The following is a 23,480-nucleotide window of genomic DNA, read 5'->3' on the forward strand; positions in this document are numbered from 1 at the left end:
GCAGCATCCCCATGATCATTACATTCAGATGCTTGACAACTGACTCATATTTACATTTGCAGTGTTTTTTGACAAGCAATCAATAGGATAGCCAAATTCACTTAACAACCGTGTTACTAATTTAACAACTGCAGCGATTTACTTAACAACTATGACAAGAAAAGTTGTAAAATGGGAAAAACTGACTTAACAAATTTCACACTTAGCAACAGAAATTCTGAGTTCAATTGTAGTCGTAAGTCAAGGACTACCTGTTTTATTACTCTTGCCTCTAATAATTGTGTCTCCAGTCCTTTCTGTTCATTACTACTTCTCTTTAATTCTCTTTAATGAGCAATTAATGATCTGCTTGTTACCCCCCTCCTCCAGCAGCCTAAGAGTATGCTACTGTATTGAAATTCAGCAACGAAATGGCCATGGTTGGCGGTGTATTTTTATTTTTTTTAATTCAACATTTAAGAAAGAATGGGATTGCTATGATACATATTCTTAAATATCCCAAAATAGTTACTCTGATGCTGAATTCAGCCTAATTTTAGCATCATGCCAGGATTTTAGGATAGATACATAAGAGCAATGTTCTTTCACTCACCTTCCCCACCAACTGTACAATCTCTGCAAGATCCTCCTCTTCCTGCAGTATCTCTTTTGCTTTAGTCCTCAAGGGAACAAACTCAGGGAAATGCTTGTCATAGTATTCATCCAAAGCACGTGTGTATTTGCTATAGCTAATGAGCCAATTCACAGATGGAAAATGTTTACGTTGAGCAAGCTTCTTATCCAAGCCCCAGAACACCTGCCACAAAAGTAACAAAATGTTAATGAGCATCCTTAATGAACAGAACTGCATTTGCCTCAGAGTACTTCTTCAAGAAGGACAAGGCCACAAGAAGGACAGGGTTTCACACTTGAACCTTAAAAGCCGTCTATGGACATTGTAAGTTAAACACTTGGAGCGCAATTTGACTAAGAATAGCCAATGAGTTTCAAAACTGAAAAAGAAAGTGAATATTTTGTTCGGTGCAGACCATTAACTTGTGTCTAATAGCTAAGAATTTTTTTTACATTAAGGACATAGCATAAAAGGTTGAATGACAAGCTCTCAAATTAAAACTCAGTTATTACAAGTTGTCTTCTGTGGTTGAGATCCAAGTAAACCAAGAATTCTTCAAATGATTCCATGTTCTTCAAGCTTGATATATCTAATGAAAACTTCATTCTGAATAAACCAGATCTCTCTTTTGGCACATTCCTTACAGCTAAGGATTGGCAAGCATATCAATTTCATTTTGTTCACTTCTTCATTTTGCCAATGTTAGTCATATCCATTCTTTCTGCATGTTTTTTTTAAATAAAAACTATTTTGCAAGCACTTTTCTATCATTTTCACAAATGTATCGTTTTTTACACTTTCCCAATATAAGTATTAGGTGATGATATGCATTATGTTTTGAAAAAAAAAGTTATTATCAAGTATCATAATTCTCATTTATATTAGAGTCCAGTTGTTTTTGCACAGGCATGAAGCTGTCTCATCAGATTGAGTGAATTATCACAACTTGTTTAGAACAGTAATTGACCCCTCTCCCCCAAAAAAGAAATAAGCATTTGAGATAAATATTGAATTGTGTTAGATTAAGTATAAGCAATATCAAAAACTTCTGCCTATGAGTGAAGATGAAGAAAAGACTTTTCCTCAGTGCTATTCTTACCGTAAGATCTGGTCTGTTAAACCAAAATTTTAAAAAAATGAGTATTAGTTGTCTCAGTATAAATTAGTACAAAAGATGGCCAGAATATTACAGGACCATTGTCAGAAGAAGCAGTGCTATGTTAGATGGATTAATCATCAGATGCTGGGAATAAGAAGTCCCTGGAAAGCTGAACAGCAAACTAAGTACCTCAGAACCAGAATAGCCGCCTCTAATTAAGGCACATAGAGAATGAATGCATTTGCTGCAGGCTGGCCATTCAAACTCATGTACCTAAATATTTATAAACTGATTAAGAATGACAAACAACACCAAGTCTTTCATAGTAACAGACTCACCAACTAGATTCAAGAAGCTTTTATTAATGCTTACATTCTAGTCAGAGAGCAGAATTATTGCCTACCTGAACAATACCCAGAGTAGCAGAAGTAACTGGGTCAGAGAAGTCACCACCAGGAGGAGATACACTGAATAGAGATAGGAGAGAGAAAAGACAGAAAGGGAAAATCACAATTAGTAGTAATACTTACGTCAAACTGAGAAGGACCATCAGTTGTACAGTATGTTTACAATTCACCCTTTAGGCTTGGATTTCCTAATTAAATGAATTTTTTTCAAGCAGAACTCTGAGCTGCCAGTTTAATGTTAAGAATGTTCCATTTGCAATGGGCAGAGAAAATACTTGAACAATTTGATTTATGACTGTAATTCCTAAAATATATCAGAGACATTGCATAGTATTCACAGAAATGTGAAAAACTATGTACAGTATCAAGAAAATTACAACTTTAACAAATTTGCAGACTGTTCTCTATTTTGCTGTCTTGAAACAAGAAAGGTCTTATTTATTTTATTTATGTAATGCTCCCCATTATTTCTTTGAGTTTCACTTTATGAACAAGCATTTTTAATTTCAGGGAATGTTTTCTATATACGAGATGGTCAGATATCAGGCCATAGTGCAAAATAATGTACAATGTACAGAAAAACAACATCTTGTCATTAATTTACTCACGCTCCAACTATGCTAACGCTTCCTTCTCTCTCTGGATTCCCCAGACACTTCACTCTACCAGCCCGTTCATAGAAAGAAGCTAGACGAGCACCAAGGTAGGCTGGATAACCACTATCTGCAATCACCCAATAAAATGCAAGTTAGCTTCTTTAATGACAAGAAAATTCAAAACTTTTGAATCAGTTTTTTCCCCTAAAAGTTACAAAGAAAAAAATGCATACCAGCAGGCATTTCAGCCAGCCGCCCTGAAATTTCTCGAAGTGCCTCTGCCCATCGGGAAGTTGAATCAGCCATCATACTGACATGATAGCCCATGTCACGAAAGTACTCAGATAGGGTAATCCCTATGATCAATAACAATTACAAGTCAAATATTACATAGGAAGTACTTCACCTGTAATGACTTATGAGAAATCTTTCAGAAGAATTCCAGAATCTAAGATTTGTATCACAATGTACAATTGATTGTTAGGCATAAGAAGAATATTCAATTGCTCCTTTGAGTTCTTCCTTTTCTTCATTTTAATTAAATGCTGGAAACAAAGTATGTGTTTCCCATTTTGTTGCACAAACTCAAAACCAGAAAAGGGTCAAGTTTGCAGAGGACCCTGAGGGTGACATGTGATCTGCTGGATGCCCTCATTTGGTCTAAAATACTGTAGTGCTTGGGGATGTTTCATGATTTACTTCTTCTCACCAACCATTGCACTGTATCTTAGAATTAGCTTTCCTTAGTTTGCATTTTCCTTGATTTTCCTTTGTATTGTTTTGTACAATACAAAAACTCTTAAAGAGGTCCTCTTTAGTCATGATTTTTAGATGCCTATTCACTTAGGTTTGGCTTTGTGTGAAAAAAAAATCCCTCTAAGGGATTTATACGCAATAAAAAACAGTTTAAATCTGACTCAGTATCTATTATAATGGTATGTGGGAAAGTCTCTGGGAGACAGGGCAAAGAGATTCTGTCTAGGGAATAGGCAGAAAAGAGACAGCATAGTCCACAGCTATAAAATGCGCAGAGCAAGAAGTTCAGAAGTGACCTTCCTGTAAGGGTGACAGGAGGAGAATTATACTTTCAGACTTGCAAGATTCTATTAAGGTAGGTTTTTTTTTTAAGTATAAGTACATTGACCTTAAATACAATGAAATTGGTTTACAATAAAGAAGAATTTTCTGCTTGTGTTTCCTGTCTGGTCTACCTGGTAAGGCTGTCAAATCTATAACTAATGGCCTCAGTGTCTTTAAGGCCTCTACAATAGAGATAGCAAATTAGATCTCCATAGCAAATTAGATCTCTATAAGGTTACCTTGCTTGCCCAATCAACTTCCCTTGGCAACAAGACACTACTATTACAGTTCTGTTTTTATTCTACATTAATGGCAGTTCTTGATTGTAATCTTTAGTGATACAGGTCAAAGATAAATTTACAGGCAAATTATTATAAGCACCTTTTGAATTGGGGAAAGCCAAAAATGGCTGAAAGACCAAGAAACAAGCATTGTCAATACCATCTTTGTTTCCACATTTCTTACCAGTGTAGATAGAGGCTTCTCTGGCAGCAACAGGCATATTGGAAGTGTTTGCTACTAGAGCAGTTCTCTTCATTATACTTTCTGTCTTACCATCAACTTCCATAGTCAGCTACAAAGACAAAAGAAAAATGGAAACAAAAGGGTATTGGTTTTCTGAAGGAAAAATAAAAGTAGATACTGGAATGATTCACAAATTTTGACTCCCAAACAATATCATTATCCTATTACAATGCAAAAGATACAATATTTTTGCACAGATTTTTAAAAAAGGGTTGATATGCCAAATTTAAGATCCCGAATCATGGAAATATAACAGGTTCAATTATGATAATAGTGAATCTATCCTCAAAAACTGAACTCAGCCAAATAGCCCTAAAACCATTTTGATAACTGACTAAAATTTCAGTGCAGGATGTATAGAAATTCAGAGGAAGTACATAAAATGAACCGTAGTCTATCTAAGAGTCTGTTAAAACGAGTTTGTTAGTATTTAAGGTGTAATAACACTCTTTCTTTTCTTAAATAAGAGTTACCTTTAAATTAATTTCATTTAAATTCAATTCTAAGAACAGAACTGCTGCTTCTGTTTTTGAATTTCTGTAAAATTTAGATGACTACTAGACTTTAATATTTAACCCTCCTTTTATCAATAATCTCAAGTCGAAATACAAAGCAGAAAAATAAAACGAAACAAAAATGTACCGATTGATTCTGTATTTTTTACCATTTTTTTTAAACCAGCCATTTTTAAAACTCTCACATTTTGAATCAAGTTGGGGACTTTTCCTGCACCTGGGGACTGCACATCTGCTTAACAGTTTTGGATTTATAAAGATTGTAAAAGTATACATGCAACTATAGAGCAGTGTTTCTCAACCTTGGCAACTTGAAGATGTCTGGACTTCAATTCGCTGGCTGCCATTCGCTGGCTGGGGAATTCTGGGAGTTGAAGTCCAGACATCTTCAAGTTGCCAAGGTTGAGAAACACTGCTATAGAGGATGGGAGTGAATGTGGTGGTATCCAAGAGCCATTAAAATTGGGTTGGGGGCTCCACTAAAATAAGGTGGGATTACATCTAGCTAGCCTACAGGTTGCCCAGTAAAATGTTTTTGTGAAAACAGGTTCTTAAGGCAAAACAGGTTTTTCTGCTCATATTAAGTGGATAGCAATAGTTCCATAAAAACAGTAATAAAATACAGTTAAAATTTTTACATAATAAATCTGCTAAAATGGGTTAGGGTGGAATAGGATAAATATAGAATAGAATAGAGTGGAGTGGAATGGAATAGAATAGAATAGCTTTATTTGGTCAAGTCTAATTAGATACATCCAGGAATTTGTCTATTTAAAAGATTTTAAATAGTTTTTTAATTTAATTTTTTTATTTAATTTTTTACCAAGTTATTATTTAATCAACCAACTTCAAGTACCAGAAACAAACATGTTTGTACAGCTCATAAAACAAATATGGATATTTCAATTATCTTTTTAAGGGAACTAAAAACCCAATATATTTTTGGGAAGCTTTCAAAAATGTTTTTGATTTTTTTCCCCCGGGAAATCCACACAATTGCTTAAATTAAATTGCAACATGGAGACAGAACCTCCCTCCTGAACTCTAATTTGCACAGTATTGCCAACTCCCAGTACCAACCTCTGGAAAATCTCTGAGCACTTCTGACATTTCATTTCCCCGTTCACCACAGCCTACATAGATAATAACATCACTATTGGAATACTTGGAAAGGGATTGGGAAATAACCGTCTTTCCACAACCAAACGCCCCAGGAATAGCAGTAGTACCTCCTTGAACACACCTAAATTTTAAAAACAAAGTTCATATTAAATCAGAAGAAAACGTCATGGAAAGTGCTGTGTAACAGAGAGCTTTGTAAAACGACCAGCAACTTTATAATCTCACTTGGCTGGCTCCAGCCCATTTCTTTCCCATGTTTTGGAAGGCATTCTAGTTCTTCCCATTCCAGAGAAAACTGCTGTAGTGACTCAACTGATATTCCACCCCAAAAATCTTCTCTCTCCAGGATAGAAGATAAATAACCTGGGCCTATAAAAAGTGAGCAAATTCTATCTTTGTGAACGTAAGGAGCTTAACCTTGAAGAACTCATTCCTAAATTCCTTTTGTTTGGGTTCAGAAGAAAGTTGGAACCCTTACTTCTGGATAGGGGAGTTCCAGAAAATTGAAATTTATTACCGCTCTGCAAATAAGATATTGAATAAAAGAAGTATTACATCTTTCTATATGTATGTATATGTGTTTAAGAAGTTCTTATCTTTCCAAAGTCGGTAAAATGAGGACTCGGATTTTGTTGGGGGCAAAATGCTATATTTGTAAACAATTCAGAGGGTGCTGTAAAGCACTATGAAGCAATATAAAAGTCTAAGTACTATTGCTATTTATAAATTTATAAAAGATTTCACATATCAACTGAATACGTAAGAGAGAAAAAAACCCAGAAAATTCTTTGCTCTAGTTTCTGTATTGGTCTGGGGGGAAAAAGAAATAAATAAACTCCATTTAAAACATAAAGTCACTCTTTTCTCTAAAAGTCAATGTTTTATTTGAAACTAAAATTTACCAAGATGCCAATTTTACAGTGGGAATTTGTTTCATATTTCTATGCTGAAAGAATATGCATGTTTATTTTTGCCTTGCTCATTGTTTTTCCTGCCTCATTAGTCGTGCTCCCTTTTTTCACTGCAACTACAGTGTGAGGCAGCCTGGAAATCAGAAATGGCTCTGAGAAATGGCTTACTTGGTGAGCTTTCAGTCTGAGAAGAAATCACGTTGTGTTATAAAATAAGTGTGATTCATGAAAAATAAAGAGCACAAATGATCACTTTCAACAAAAAAAGCAGACAGAAACAATGGGCACTTACGGAAACAGTGCATCAAGGACTCTCTGACCAGTTAAAAGAGGGTGATTTGCAGGTAACTTTTCTGTGACAGGACGGATCTGACGTACAGGCCAGACCTGGACCATTGAAAATTTCTCCTTCACATCCTCAAACTCCAGCTCCAATACAACATCCTAAATGAAAGCAGCAAAATAAAGATCAAAGCAAATGACAGAGACTGAAACAAACCAATCTTGTAAAATACAAGACTAAAGCTAACTTCACTAGTCAAATGGGAACTATGTTAGTAAAGTGGGGAGTCAAGAATTTATGTTGAGCAGAGGTAGGAGGGCACAGAAACAAAGATGTACCATATTTTTCGGAGTATAAGACACATTTTTCCCTCAAAAAAGAGGCTGAAAATCTGGGTGCGTCTTATACACTGAATAGAGCATTTTTTGCCTCCCGAAACCCCGTCCCTTTATCAAAATGGCCGTGCATAGCTTTTAGGAGGCTTTCAGAGTACTCTGGGGGCTGGGGAGGACAGAAATGAGCAAAAAATGGGCCATTGTTTGCTCGTTTTGCCCCCCCCCCAACCCCCAGGAGCACTCTATAAGCCTCCTAAAGGCTACCCATGCCCTTTTATTTGTCAAAAAACGGGCCCGTTTTTGTGAAAAACAGGCAGTTTTTTGTTCACCCCCCCCCCTCTCCGAGCACTCTACAAGCCTCCTAAAGGCTATTCGTGCCACTTTTTTGGGGAAAAAAACCTGGGCTGTTTTGGGAGTTTTGCAGAGTGCAAAACCTTTTTTTTTTAATTTGCCTCTTCAAAACCTTGGTGCGTCTTATACTCAGGTGCATCTTATACTCCGAAAAATACGGTATATTTTCATAAAGCTATGCTCACCATAGCAATTCAGGGCGCCATGAAGGCTATCTATAAAGTACAAATAATTTAAAGCTATTGACTCATTAATACTGTAAGATTCCTCACAATCATGTTGTTTCTCCTCAGAATTGGTTCCGCTATACACTAATTTCAGTGGGGTTTATAGATAAATACAGCTACAGATACACACACACATGACTGTCAGGGAAATTAGAGAGGAAGGTTGTTATCTATACATTTCTCTAATTCTTTTTATCTCAAACTTGTAGCAACCCTACAATTTAAGCAAGAATTTATAATGAGAAAATGCAAATAATGGGAGGTGTTTTCCTCCAATTTGGCACCAGTCTAAAGCAACAAAACCCACATATTATTTAGAACAGGCAACAGACTAGCAAACTTAATTAAAAGAAAAACTTACGGATGCATCATAATTTCCAGGTGGAGCAATGTACGTTATTGTACCTCTGTTTCGTGGAGGCAACATGATTTTGTGTTTGATAAGGGAATTCTCATTCACTAGGCCATAGATATCGCCACCTGTAATGTGGCTACCAACCTGCAATTAAAAGAAATACTTAAATTACAAATACATGCTCTAAATATGAATGTCTACTATAAAGATGAGTGACACATTGAAAGTCAAACACCACATTCCCTTGGAAAAAGTGATTGAGAACCTTATATTGAGAGTCAGCAAATGCCGTTTCTCTTTCTCTAATAACACAATGTAGACGAGGGGTGTCAAATTCAAGGCCTGCGAGCTGGATCCAGCCCATGGGATACTTAGATATGGCCCATGGGGCTGCCCTGGAAATAGCACAGGTCTAACACGCAGTGCCTCTACCAGTGAAAATGGAGTTTCTCCTTTTGTTTTGTTTGTTTTGCTAACCTTCTGCCAGAGAAAATGGAACTCAGGGTGATGGTCCCAATTTTTGGCCGTGATGGCCTCCTGCAGCCCTCTGCCATCGAAAATAGAGCTCGGGGATACCCCCAACATTAGTGATGTTGAACTGGCCATGCCCACCCCAGCCACGTCTATCTCCCCCCACCAAGGTCAAACATAACCCAGATGTGACCCTCAATGAAACTGAGTTTGACACCCCTGACATAGAGCATTCCCTTAATACAGATGATGAATATCTTAAAAATGTATCATCACAAGTGTGGAGATATAATATAAAGAATATATAGTACATATATAAACAGTGAAAACATATACACAATAATGAACATATGCTAATGTAGCTCTATAATCCATTAAGACAAATCCTTATTTTGGTGATATATAGCTTTGACTTTAATGATAAAGTTACCTTACATATCAAGAAATATCTTAATATTTCAATACAAGTTCAATAAACAAAACAATAATCTCCTGTTCCAGTAATAAATGATTATCACACAATCAGACTTCTTCATAATAAACAAAAAGCATTTGAGATCAAAGTAAAGCATAAATAAATATTAAAGTCATTAATGCTCTAAAACAAAGAAGGGGGCAATAAAACTCCCAATAAAACTCCCAAACAACTGGGAGCTACACAGGAGAAGACCCTGTCCTATAGTATATCAGAGGATAGGTTTTTGGCAGAAGGGCTAGTCTTCTAGATCTTAGGATGCCCGGAAGAGTATTGAAATCTGCTCTAGATCTTAGGATGCCTGATAGTTACATCAAAAATCTTTTAGGGTTCTGAAGGTTCAGCCTCCCTCAGAACAGCATGAGGCTTTCAGGAACATGTCCCACACTACAGTTCTGATAAATTTCTGATACTAGGTGAAGACTGCAATCACACGTAAACTGGGAAAAACACAGTGCACTATTATCATCGTGCTTCTTGTTTGTTTATTCCTGACTTACAATTTCTACCATATGATGTTCTTGGTATCCCTGAACACACAACCTGACATATTCTCCATTAGATGCTGGCTACCACAAGACCTTGCACAAATTTCCTGAAGCAGGTGCAGTTTAAAGAGAAGTCTCTTAGATTGTTCATTTTCAAAATGGTTTATAATTTTGAGAGACAACAGTATGTCCCTTCTGGTATGTCTGTTTATGTGCAATTGAGTCACAAGGAGGAGGATTTTTTTTTTAAAGAGACATATTTGCTAGTTCAAGACTTCTATGAAGTGATGGAGGACAGGGAGGAATGGCCATGGCATGAGAAAGAGCATTAAAATTATAGGGCCATGATGGGAAGCCTATAACACGTGTGCCAGAGGTGGCATGCAGAGCACTCTCTGTGGGCACGCGCGCCATCGCCAGCTGCTCTTCCGGGTTCCGTTGTGTGCATGTTGCATGAAGACCAGCTGGCTGGGGCGCATGCATGTGCTGGAACCTGGAAGAGAGCAGCTGCCCAGCGCCCAAGTGCGCTGGACCAGCTGTCCAGTGCACACATGTGCACTGGAACCCGGAAGAGCAGTTGGCAACAGTGTGCATGCGCCACTAGCTGGCTGCTCTCTTCCAGGTTCTGGTGCTTCAGTGTGTGCACATGCGTGTACACCAATTTTGGCACTCAGTGCAAAAAAGGTTAGCTGTAACGGTTATAGGCTGTTGTAAGTAAGAGCTTGCAGGGAAAGAAGTTCAGGATGTTCTTTGGCCTTCCTTCATTTCAGGTTGTACTCTATCCAATTAAATTATGACAAAGAAGGTAGTTCTTCTGACATAAAGGTTATACTTTTAATGAAATTAATTCACAGTGAAATGTTTAGCTTCTAAAATTAATTCTGGGTGAAAGCACCAATCAGACTTGTTGATAAAAGAGAGAAAATTTGTCTCTTCCAGTCCTATCTGTCATTGGTGTAGCAGAAGGCAGGAAGATGATGACAATGATTTCTACAAATCCCATCTTGGTGACTAGGAGTTCCATCCAAGGGACTGGCAATGTATGTTACTGTAATGTCTGGAGGGTGATGACAATGTAGGGATGGTGTGTATCACAAATGTATCTACTGAGATTGCTCAGTCATGAGCAACTCAGAATTGCATGCCCATTCTGGTGACCACAGATCTGCCTAAATATAGTTTTCATCCATTCGAATAGAACAGGCCACATGCTAAATTTGATAGTCTCAAGATGAGGAGAGTTCTTTTCGATTGGATTGAGATGGAAACTCAGTCTCAGTTACAAACTTGCAAAGGGTGAAAGATCAGTTAAAATGAACTGATATATCCAAATGTTTCCTGAATGAGTTTGGGGAATTTCCCATCTCATCTGAAGCTCATTTGTTGAAGTCGTATAGGAATGTGCAAAATATTTGAATCCAAACAATGTAGATTTGAACCATCCGGTTTGAAATTTAGAACAGTCACTGATGATTTTGAAAGTATTTCAAACTCAAGATGCAATGTTTAACTTAACGCAATCAAGAAATATAAGTATAACAGCTGATGGATGCTAGTATCTTGTTTTCCATTTTAGTGTGGAAAATCCTTGTTCAAATATGTGCCAAACATCTACTGAAATATTTCAAAGAACCCAACATAACTTACCCGCAGGTTTTTTATAGGAGTGAAATCCCATTTGATATCCCTACTCAAAGCTGTCACATTTACTCCTCTGGGAATGTATATACTTTGAGTCCGACTACTAATGTCTGTCAAAGGTCTTTGGATACCATCAAAAATGGATCCCATGATACCTGGGCCAAGTTCCACAGAGAGAGGTTTGCCAGTGCGAAGCACAGGATCTCCAACTGAAACACCAGCTAAAAAATTTGTTGAGGAAATTACTCGGGAAAACAGTGTCAAATACAACCTGTGTTGGTGTAAATTTTTGTCTGATGATGAGTCAAAGATTCATTATTAACAACCTAAACCAAACATTTCATACATAATTCATGTTTGCACTTATAATTTTCTAAAGAATTTTAATTTTTGTTAATTGATATTATACATAAGAATATTATTAAATGCTTGTCGTTTAACTATAATTGTTAAACCACCCATATTTTATCTTTCCATTACTTTATACACTCTAAACTCATAGCTTAAGCTAAAAAAATCTAAGTTGCATATCAGCTAAAAGGATACAGGTTTCCTCATACACCTGGATAGTAGCCATGTCGCCCTCCAACCGGATAATCTCTCCTACAAGCTCACTATTGCCAACTCGTACCAATTCATACATAGCAGCTCCTGCCATGTTGCAAGCAGTGACCACTAAGAAAAACAAAGAAAAGGATTATATAGATTGAATTATGATTCTAGCTAATAGTAGCTTTGTATTTTCTTCACTATAAATTTTATCATTTGGCCTGAAAGAATTAAGCATTATTTTTAATAAATGTGAGGATAGGATTCACATCTAGTGTTTTCTGAACATGAGCTCAACTAACATTATTAGACATGCAAAAATAATAATAACGTCAGAAAAAAGATGGTCACATTGAAGTACAGAAACTCTAGTGTACTCCTTTGGAACAGTAATGGACAAGAAATTTCACCTCTCTGCTCAGCTGCTAGCTCAATTATTTAATTAAGTTCAATTAAGTTCACTAAGAGCCCTAATGAACTCTTTACAGTAATGCAACTTTCCACAAGATAGATCTAAATGGGCTACTAAGAGAACCACATATCTATCTTCTGAACTGATAAAATCATTTATTTGTCATTTATCATAGAAATTGGATAGAATCCTTCAGTGAAGAGAAGAACTTCTGAAACTTGGGTCAGACTTGATCCTGACTGGCTTGCTTTTGAAGCCAAGAACTTGAATGATGCCTGTTTGAGAGAGAGTATATTAAAAAACTTTCATGAAAATACATCAGTATGAGCTTTAGTAACATGCATCATTGTACCTAAAAATTCTGGAGAGAACCATCAAGAATATTTACATATTCTTTTTCTTCAATAGTATAATATAAACAAGTGATCGACAAAGATAAGGTACACCAGCCATACAACAAAATCACAACTGAGATAATTAAAAGCAGATGAAAGAAAAGGAGGAAAAGAATCTAGTAACAGTAAGAAAAAAAAATAATTGTTTCTTAATCTGAGAAATGTATGGCTAGAGTAAACTACACTAAAAAATAAAATAAATATATATCTTAGTTTACGTGACAGTTCTTTGATGTTGCTTTCTGAAACATCCTTTGTTTCAAATTTTATATGATAGTACATCACCACTATCCTCTCACTTCCAATTATTGCAATATTGATGAAAATAATTTGCTAAGCTGTTACCCTATGCATATTAATATGAACATGAGTAAACATGCATAGAACTGTATTAGTCTCTTTAGAACGATATACTCTATCTGTAACAATGGTTTGTTGCCATTTGTGAATCTGCTTTACCAGGTCATTATGCCAGAAGGTTTCAAAACTGAACTGCCTATAATTTGTATATTTCACATAGAACAATGTAAGTTCTCAGTTCCATTCCAATAACAGTTCAAAAGGAATTACGTCATCATAACAGGTTTGGAAGAAAGGTTGTGTTGTACTGTAGCTTGGAAACAGCAAATGAGTCGTTAATTGGAAGAAGGGATGAAGGACTTCTGAGAAAGGTAAGGACTACAAATGAAATACCAGTACTGAGACTAGGAGGTACCCATTAAAGCAAATATCTAATAATCTGAAAAAGAATTTTATGCAAGTGTATTTTATGTATGCATAAGATAGGAATCAGGATTTTACACATGCTTTGAAGCATATAAGTAGTCCTCAATTTATGACCAGTCATTTAATGTAAATGTAATCATAAAATGTTGCACCTGCCCTCCCCCAATCACATTATCCCATTTTGAGTGCTTGATAATCTGTTCACATTTAAAATTGTTGCCGTGCCTTATAATCATGTGATTGCCAACTGATTCCAATCATTTATTGTCTGTCTTTTGCAATCTTCTCTGCCAGCTTTATCAGAAAGTCAATGGGGAAGTTGGCAGGGAAGATTGCAAATAGAGGTGATGTTGGATTTGTGGCCAAGTGCACCAAGGAATTCCCCTTTCCCTCCATGCAGGGAAGGAAAATCGTCCCATGTGCTGGATGAATGGACCTCAAATCTGGCAGAAACACTTGTAAACACCATCATTCTAGAAGGCTCAGAACAGCAAAAGGCAAACATTTAGGCCAGAATTGTGTTTTATTCTGTTCATGTCCACAGAGAGAATAGTACCAAATTTAAAAATCTCTCCATCATAGTGAGAAATTCTCATAATGTTTGCTATGTAAAAGAGGAAGGCAGAGATTTCTCAAAGAGAACAAAGCACCACTTACCAGGTCCTGAGACTCCATAGACAAAGCCCAAAAAGTTTTCTCTATCTTCATCACGGATTTTGGGGAGTTTAGAGAAATCCATCTTAAATCTTCAATAATCTGGAAAATGAATGCAGATAATAGGACATGGGAGAGAGAGAGAAAGTATTTAATCTTCAAATTAAATCAAATTATCTTGGTTAGTAACTAACAAAGCAGAATGAATACCATTAATCATTACCACTATTAGAGTTTCTGAGCATAACTTACTTGTGTTGCAACAAATAATGTTACTTGTAACATTCCCTCATTTGTGATACTGTAAATTAATTAATTTGCATTCTCTTCCTATGTTCTCCTTGACATGTATGGAATACGATATGACTATTTAAATGCATAAGTATTTATATCTGTACCTGCATCCTCTCAGATCTGCAGTCTTACAAATTACACATCCGAGTATTATATGAAGTGTGAGGTAATGCATCCTAACAAAATAGATGAAAGCATAGATAATCAATTATAGCATTGCCTATGGACATATATCTGTTGAGGGCCTCAACAAATTATTATCATTTATTTCTGAACCACAGCAATTACCCTTCTCAGAAGTGGAGAAAGCAAATGCATAGAGCAGTGATGGCTAACCTTTTTATAAAGGTGTGGCAAAACTGTGTGTGCGCACACTATTGTGCGCACATGCCCACCCACCTGTGCATGCACGAGCCACTCCCGTTCACTGGGGGGGGGAGATTTTCACCCTCCCTAGGCTCCGGAGGCTTTCCTGAAGCCTGGGGTGGGCAAATAACAGCCCAACCGGAAATTCGGGAACAAACTTCCAGTTTACCCATTGGGCCGTTTTTCACCCTCCCCAGGCTACAGGAAAGCCTCCGGAGCCTGGGGAGGGTAAAAAAACAGGCCCACAGGCCAACCGGAAGTTTGTTCCCGAACTCAGTAGGGCCATTGGGCCTGTTTTTTGTGCTCTGGAGGCTCTGGAGGCTTTCCTGAAGCCTGGGAAGGGTGAAAATGGCCTCCCCTGGCCCTCTGGAAGGCCAAAAATCAGCTGGCTGGTGCACACATGTGCACCAGAGCTGAGGGCTGCCATGCCGGTAAATATGGCTCTGAGTACCATCTGTGGAACACATGCCATAGGTTTGCCATCACAGGCAAATAGTATTACTGCTGACAACCAGAAAAGACTGCATTGTCTGATGCAAGCCTTAAAATGATGATGATGCTTTAACTATCTGAACAGATTCTGCAAAACATTTCTTTTCCATTGTTTGCACAGCCCTATAAATAGGTCAGCATCTGACTGTCTTCTGATGGAAAATCAGGTGGAAGGTCAGGTGATCAGCTTTGGTGACCTAGCAAGCACAGTCAGTGGGGAAGCCAGATTCACTTAACAACTGTATAACTAACTTATCAACTGCAGTGATTCACTTAACAACTGTGGCAAGAAAGGCTGTAAAATGGGGCAAAACTCACTTAACAACTGTCTCACTTAAACAAAATTTTGGGCTCAATTATGGTGTCAGTCGAGGACTATCTATACAAGCAGGTGCATCAATTTCAAATGTTCAATTACTGATCAAGAAGTATGAGGAAATAGATTCTCTTTTGTGTTGTTTGCAATTATTTGCATTGTATGTCCTTGAAGCAGTATTCTGAATTCTTGAAGAACTTTGACAGTAGCCACAAATCTAGAATTCTGCTATGAAATGGCTCTGGCATCATGCTACTAGCCCCTTATGTGAAAAATGCCACAGGGGACATCCTAGTCCAGGCCTGTAAAACTGGCGGCCTGTGGGCCAGATGCATCATGTGCAGGCCATGCCCATGCTGGCTCCACAAGGGCAAAAAATGTCGGAATATGTCACAATACATCATGTAACGCAATTGAGTTTGACACTCATGTCCTAGTCCTTTGTGAGGCATCAGTAAGTGAAATGCGAATGAAGCCCTAGAAAAAGAATCAAAGAATCAAACATATTTGAAGAAAGAAGTACTAATAAATTCCTGCACCTGGAAAACAAAAATGAAAGGCAGAAATACAGGAAGATGATCCTAAATTTAAGATGCTCCCCCGGAAAAAGATAAAACAAACAAATATTTTTGGATATCCAGATTCCCTGTCAATATATGCTTGCCAAAGCCAACCAATTCTACACAATTTTTTCTTCCCATACAAAAAGCTACATTCCAAAAAAGAGCAAGGCCAGTACTAAAAACAATTAAGAATTATTCTATCTATAGAGTAATTTAACACCTTCTGCAATCTTCCCACCATTCCATGTCACACACCATCCAATCTCAATCTCATGCACAATAAATGCGGGCTCACATTTGTGAACCAGTACGGAAGGTAAGTGAATTCCACCCTGAAATACATATATATCATGGATAACATTACATATGTAGTTTCTGAAGTATTATTTACACTGAACCAGAACATCCTGCCTGATTTCTAGATTTCAACTGCCAACTACTAATCTGCCATAAACAAGTGTTCAGTATCTTGTATTTGAATTTGTTCAACTCTGAACAGCCAAAAAAGTACATTCCCCATTATTCTGAATAATGAAAATTCAACATTAAAATAACTGCTAGTTTTTAAACACATTTCTGCACTATTTAGTAGACTAGAGACTGGCAAGATGATGATTACTGACATCAGTATCTTCCCACAAATTTGTACTGCACCAGTTAAAATACCTAACATCTATGATTTAAAAAAAAACCTCAAAAACCTTTCAGCAACCGGAATTATTTCAGACTGATGCTGAAGAAATTAAGCAGCTTAATTTCCACATAATTCTGACCCATTATAGTAAATATAACATATACAGTATGTAACATTCTCAGCCAATCAAGGAAAGAGAAAAGGGAAATGGAAAATAGTTCTTGTTGATTAGAATGGTGTTCAAGGATAGAAGGAAGACAAGGTACAGAGATTCTGAATGGCGGAGAAAGGATCAAGAGGCAATGAAAAGGTGGAGGGATGGTGGAGAAAAACCATGCAAGCCATGAAAAATAAGTTTTAAAGGGTGGTTGTGAGGGAGACAGAAAAAAGAAATTAGAAATTTTACATTAAGAGAATGCAATGTATAACATGACATGTTGATTGCTCCAGGTCTATTTTAAGTATATTAAATAACCAATTTATAATGCAGTGCTCTAAGAAGTATAACAATATAAACTATTCTCTATATAGAATTTTCCTATCTCAAGGTTAAAAGTACCACTTCGTTTAGATATTATTGTAGGATAATATTGTGATACCTAACATCATTTGATCTGATATTTTAAGAGACTGAAGCTTTTATAGTAGTGAAATTATATTTCTCAATTATAATTCACTTCAAAATCAATCTTTTCCAAAGAATTTTATAGTAAAAATACAAGCTAGATCTTACCTTAAATAATGAAAAAAAATATCCACCAAGATTATAAAGTTATAAAAGGAGCCCCTTAAGTAATTAGAAACTGGACATAATTTGCTTTGTCTGAAACTCTCACAAATATGTCAAAAAAGAGTTTACACACATACAGCTGAGAAATAATCACTTGACGATGACTCATCAATTACTCCACTAGACTGTTGCAGTTGCAAATATATTGTTAGAAGACAACTAGCTTCAAGATTTGTAAGACTTTCAGTACAGTGTATGTAGTCCTCAACCTACAACCTTAATGGAGCCTGACCCCTTCTCTCTGATCTGGTTATTAAACACTGTGTGAGCTGTTAAGCACAGCTTGGGATGCTTTAGGGGTGGAGGAAGTCCCAGGTGGCCTAGCACAGGCGCAGATCCACCTTCCTCTACCCCCTCAAGGTCTCTCCCAATCCCTGAAATACTCCACCTCTCCCCTCAGGCTTTCCACAGCTCTTGGGTCTGTTTCCCTCTCAATAAATCCCCGAAGGCCTTCCTCCTGCACCAGGTCCTCACAGGGCTTGGGCCCCCTGCCCTGCTCTGCCCTGCCCACCCCAATACCCATTGCAATAGCACAGTCTTAGGGAAGCAGAGTAGATTCCATTCCTGGGCTGTATGGTTTAGGGACACTAAGAGATGGAATGGCCTTCCTTCCTCAATATGAGATTGGCAGCTCTGGAGATCTTTAGAAGATAAGTACACGATAGGTATAAGGGGATGGGGACCCAGTGGGAAGGAAAAGCAGGCACAATGCGTGTAGGGACCCAGCAGAGCAGGATGGTAGAAGGAAATAGTTGGTAGGTCACTGTTACATCCCTGCAATTGGTTGTAAAGGTGAATGACCACTTGGGCATGGCAACAGCCATAACTTTGAAACAGAGTCGTAAATATCTTTTAGGAAGTCTGTCATATCTCTCAATGGTCACTAAGTGACCAGTTGTAAGCCTAGGACTATCTGTACACTAATAAGATCTACCTATCAAAAACAGGATAAATCTGTCATAAACTCAATAGGAATTTAATAAGTGTTTTACTATACAGGCCCCATCTTTTGTTACCTTGATTAGAGTACAAAGAGGTTTTCAGATCATACAAAGTTACTTGCTGTACCTTTCTTCTTCACAGGTAAAAGTTAATAGCTGAATAAGATTTTTTTCACTTGGAGAAGGCATCTATCTACTTCTTAGCAGTGTTTACTGTATTTAGTTATGTTGGGATGGTCCAATGACATCAGTATGATAAAATTAGACACACATTTTCACATAAGAAAATCCAGCTATGATAAAATTAGACACACATTTTCACATAAGAAAATATATTTCAGGTGCACAAAAGATATGAACATTGTAGCAAATGACACTATATCAAGTCAGATCAAATAATTAGCAATATTCCATGCTTTTGGACATACCTGGAATCAAGTGTATTTTTGCATGGATTTTGAAAATTCAAAGTCAATTGTTATAAACTAATTCAGCCTACTCGCGCAGATGTTGCCATTCTGTTTTTCAATATGATAGAGCTAAAATTATGAAATTCTGTTCTAAAGTTGCTACTTCTGGGAAACAACTACTGGTATGTGCTGATATTTCACTAATCATGCTGCTGAATTCTTTAGAACAGACATAGAACTGAAATTTGCAACAGATGTTATATGCTTACATAATGCTTGCGTTCAATCGACCAGAATGCCCATCAGGGATTCTTAAATGCCATATGGATGATATTTTTTAAGCTTTCCATTTAAATACTGATATTTATAAATAAAATTTTTTAAATTAATATAAATCTATATAATGTACTGTTAAAACTGAAACAAAAGTTTAAGCTTGGGAACTGCAATATAAAAATATATAAGCATTTTTCTCCATTTCAAGTTCTTGGGTCTTGGCTTCATTCTCTCAGAATTTTACTTACTGGTAATTCTCTGTGTTTAGAATACATTGACACAGTATATTTTATACTATTTCTTTATTAAAATTTACAATTGTAAAAAAAATCCAGTTTTCTGACAGTCATGTGATATGGACTTTTTAAAGTTTTTAGAAGGTAACTGGATTGTTGCTACTTAAAATAATTGCAGCAAAATTCAAATTTAGAAATGTCTTTCAAAAATCATCTTATATTAAATAGAAATGAGAAATATTTTGAAATACCAGACATCCATTAAGAAGATTAAAAAGCAGATTACCTGGCATGTTTAAAGGAGATCAATCAATTTTTATTACGGCCACACTCACAGACTAGCATTACAAATCAAAGCATTAAAACATTACTAATAGTAAAAAATAAAAATAAAAGACAGGCAGAACAACGTATTGATTTTGGTGGTGGTTTAACAGTAGGCAGTTAAAGTTTGTCTAATTTTACATACAGCATAACAGAATTTGGCCACATTCCGAGAAACTACTTCATACTGATCTTATAACGGTAGTTGCCCTGTAAAAAAGATCAGTATTTCCCGGATATTTTATAAGGTAAGATGTTCCTGAGCCCTTAAGGCTACGATGGAGAACCTATGGCATGCGTGCCATAGGTGGCACGCGGAGCCATTTGTTAAGGCACGCGAGACGCTGCCCTATCAGCTGACTTCGGTCTTGTTTTGAGGCCATTTTTTGCCCTCCTTTTGTGTTTTTATGTTGTATGCCGCCCTGAGTCTTTTGGGAGAAGGGTGACATATAAGTCCAATAAACCATAAACCAAACCATAACCTCTGGAGGCTTCCTTGAAGGCTCCGGAGGGCAAAAACCAGCCCTATGAGCGAACTGGAAGTCAAAATTCCTGAACATCCAGGTTCCCCGTAGGTCCATTTTTCGCCCTCCATAGCCTTCAGGGAAGCTCCTGGGGTCTCCAGAGGGCATCCGAGGGGACGGGGAGGGCTATTTTCACCCTCCCCAGGATCCTAGAAAGCCTCTGAAGCCTGGGGAGAGCAAAAAAACCATGCCAAAATCGAGGGATTTTTTTTTGCACACATAGCATTATGGGTATGGCACACCCACGCACGACCTCCCCTGCACTCCCCCCGCTTTTGGCACGGGAACCAAAAAAGGTTCACCATCACTGCCCTAAGGGAAAATGCAGTATAGCAGGATGTGAGCTGTAGTTTCAATGGCTCCTTGTCCACAGGGGCACAGTCGCAGCTCATATGATATTCTTTTTGTACTGGCCCTCCCAAACTGCTGTGAGAAAGGTGTTGCAGCACACTAAGGTTAATGCCCTTTGTATTTTGGGGACCGTTTGATATAAATATCTCACTGCTTTAAAGGGGTAATTTGCTCAAATAAACTTTTGTGGGAAGAACAGCCCAATCTTGTTGGATTTCCTGATCTTTAATACGTTGTTTAAGTACGCTAAGTGTACACTCATATCCCACCATCAAAAGCACTTGCCTGGAGAAACCAAGATACTGGAGTTTGTTTGAGATGGTCCATGGTTCAGGTTGATTCAAAATTGTCTTCTATAAGGAAAAACCTCAAACTTGTAGGGAAAAAGAATAGTTTAAATCAATGTACCTATTTCAATTTTGGCTAGTCTTGCCTCTTTCCTTAGTATTACATTTGGGATGCAGTGAAATATGGCTCTTATTAGGAAGTTGGATTGCACCCTTTCCAGAGGGGTAAAGTCCCAGCTGAGCACCACAGAGTTATTATGCATGAGCCTTTGCTAAATATAACTTCGGTGCTCCTGGAATATACTGTGCTCCTCTGGGGGGAAAAAACAAAAAAACAAAATTGGTACTGCTGTGTTTTGGGCATTTTGGATGACACAGTTTTGATATGCACTGTGTTTAGTAAAGATATGGGTTAAATATGTTTTACTATACTAGAATTTCTTCAGAATTATTTTTTTCTAGTAAAATGGATTGTTTGAATTTCATACCATGTGTATTGCTGAAATGCTAACATGTTCACATTAAAAAAATATTTACAGTACAGTATTGGATACTTAACAGCTGTCCCTCAAGAGAACAGAAATAATCATGCTGATTTATTCATTCTTCCCATCTCTGACACAGACAAATTCGTTAAAAGAGGCAAAATGATTAATAGTGAAACATCCATGCATGATCTCTATCAGTCTGATGCTCTGACTGAATTGTTCCATTCCACTAAATGATAAACTACCATCAAGGTCAGTTTTCCAAAGTCAAATTAAAAGAAGAGTTTATGGATTTTATAACAAAATTGTCCATAATCTAATAAGTACCAGTATCTTTGGAACTAAATTAAATAAGCGGAACATGGAAGTGAAGTTGCCATTTCTAATCCCAGCAACAGGCTCTCTGATATTCAGCAAAGCTAACTGTTACTCCATAGTTTCAACTTAAGCAAGTGTAAGATGTGTGGATCAACTTCCAGATTTCCCCAGCCAGCATGCTGAAGTCCACATATCTTAAAAACTAGCAAGGATGAAAACTGCTGCTCCTTAGAATTCAATGGCATTTGGAATTTCCAAATATTCCACAAAAGGTAACAAAATACTCAAGCCACAGAAAGGAAACCACTGATGCTCAAAAATATTCAACACGGGCAAAACATGGATCTTTATTAGCCCACAGACACTATGAAAGTTCAATACAAAAATTATAACTGTTGAAACATATATCTCTGTGCACAATAAACTTGCATAAAAAGCCAGATTTATATGTCGGCATCTTAAAGAATCAAGACTATACAGCCCATTAAAACCAACATATGGATAACATGACTTTTCATAAGAACATTTATATAAGTACAGTCACCACCAAAAAGACATGAACACAATACTGCACATAAACAAAAATGATAAACCCGAACTCCCGGCCTATTAAAGAAACTCAGAAATTCTAAACAATGTTGAAATACCATGCTAAGTCATGGTTTACTGAAAGAATATAAATGGCTTAATTCATAAAGCATACTAATAGCAATAGCAATAGCAATAGCAGTAGACTTATATACCGCTTCATAGGCCTTTCAGGCCTCTCTAAGCGGTTTACAGAGAGTCAGCATATTGCCCCCAACAATCTGGGTCCTCATTTTACCCACCTCGGAAGGATGGAAGGCTGAGTCAACCCTGAGCCGGTGAGATTTGAACCGCTGACCTGCTGATCTAGCAGTAGCCTGCAGTGCTGCATTTAACCACTGCGCCTACTAAGCCATACAGTATTGTTTACAAAGCTCAATGGCTGGATTCACACATATACAAAACCTTAGTTGCATGGTAATTCTTCAAGTCTAAACAAATCCCTCAACAAACCAAAAGCACACTCACAAAAACAAAAAAAAAAGTATTTTGACAATGCTGGATTTGAGAGGATATCCTCTGGATATTAACAAAATAAACTAAGATAAAATAAACCTAGAATTGATTTTACTAATTTGTAAGACAATTATAGTCATCTACAAGGGTTACGCAACACATTATAACACCAGTGACTAACCAATGGTTAATATAGCCATTGTTTACTACCTTAAAGGTAATGCTGAGGTTTGCACAGAATATGGAATATAAATTAATTATCTAGATTTATACATATTAATAAACCATATTTTAGCTTAAGATGTTCTATGAAGTGAGCTTCTGGACTCATGGTTTATTAAATGATTGAGTAAATCGACTCCAGTTGGTTGATACACATAGCACTTGTAAAGCTAAATCTCACAGACTTGTTCAATAACACTGTGCTATAATAAATCTTGACTTAGTTTACAATTATGCAAATACTGCTCTAGACTTTCAAGTTAAGCAGGAAGGAAAAGGGGGTTGCAAAAGATCACATGACTTCAGGACACTACAACTATCATAAATCTATGCCAGTTGCCAATTTTGAATATAGGGATGCTACAATAGTCATA

General features: G+C 37.0%; 1 protein-coding gene across 1 annotated transcript in view; it reads right to left on the bottom strand.

Moving 5' to 3' along the window:
* Window positions 1-23,480, bottom strand: part of ATP6V1A (ATPase H+ transporting V1 subunit A) — a 32,190-nt gene that overhangs the window by 7,012 nt on the left and 1,698 nt on the right. Inside the window, exons 2-12 of the mRNA XM_032212852.1 lie at window positions 14,234-14,332; window positions 12,041-12,169; window positions 11,501-11,715; window positions 8,426-8,563; window positions 7,161-7,312; window positions 5,916-6,078; window positions 4,261-4,369; window positions 2,949-3,071; window positions 2,728-2,842; window positions 2,116-2,179; window positions 593-796 (exon numbers count right to left, since the gene is read on the bottom strand). Of these exons, the coding sequence (XP_032068743.1) occupies window positions 593-796; window positions 2,116-2,179; window positions 2,728-2,842; window positions 2,949-3,071; window positions 4,261-4,369; window positions 5,916-6,078; window positions 7,161-7,312; window positions 8,426-8,563; window positions 11,501-11,715; window positions 12,041-12,169; window positions 14,234-14,315 (1,494 nt within the window). The 5' untranslated portion in view covers window positions 14,316-14,332. The remainder of the gene's footprint in view (window positions 1-592; window positions 797-2,115; window positions 2,180-2,727; window positions 2,843-2,948; window positions 3,072-4,260; window positions 4,370-5,915; window positions 6,079-7,160; window positions 7,313-8,425; window positions 8,564-11,500; window positions 11,716-12,040; window positions 12,170-14,233; window positions 14,333-23,480) is intronic.

Source organism: Thamnophis elegans, chromosome 3 (assembly GCF_009769535.1).
Source record: "Thamnophis elegans isolate rThaEle1 chromosome 3, rThaEle1.pri, whole genome shotgun sequence".
Classification (NCBI taxonomy): domain Eukaryota; kingdom Metazoa; phylum Chordata; class Lepidosauria; order Squamata; family Colubridae; genus Thamnophis; species Thamnophis elegans.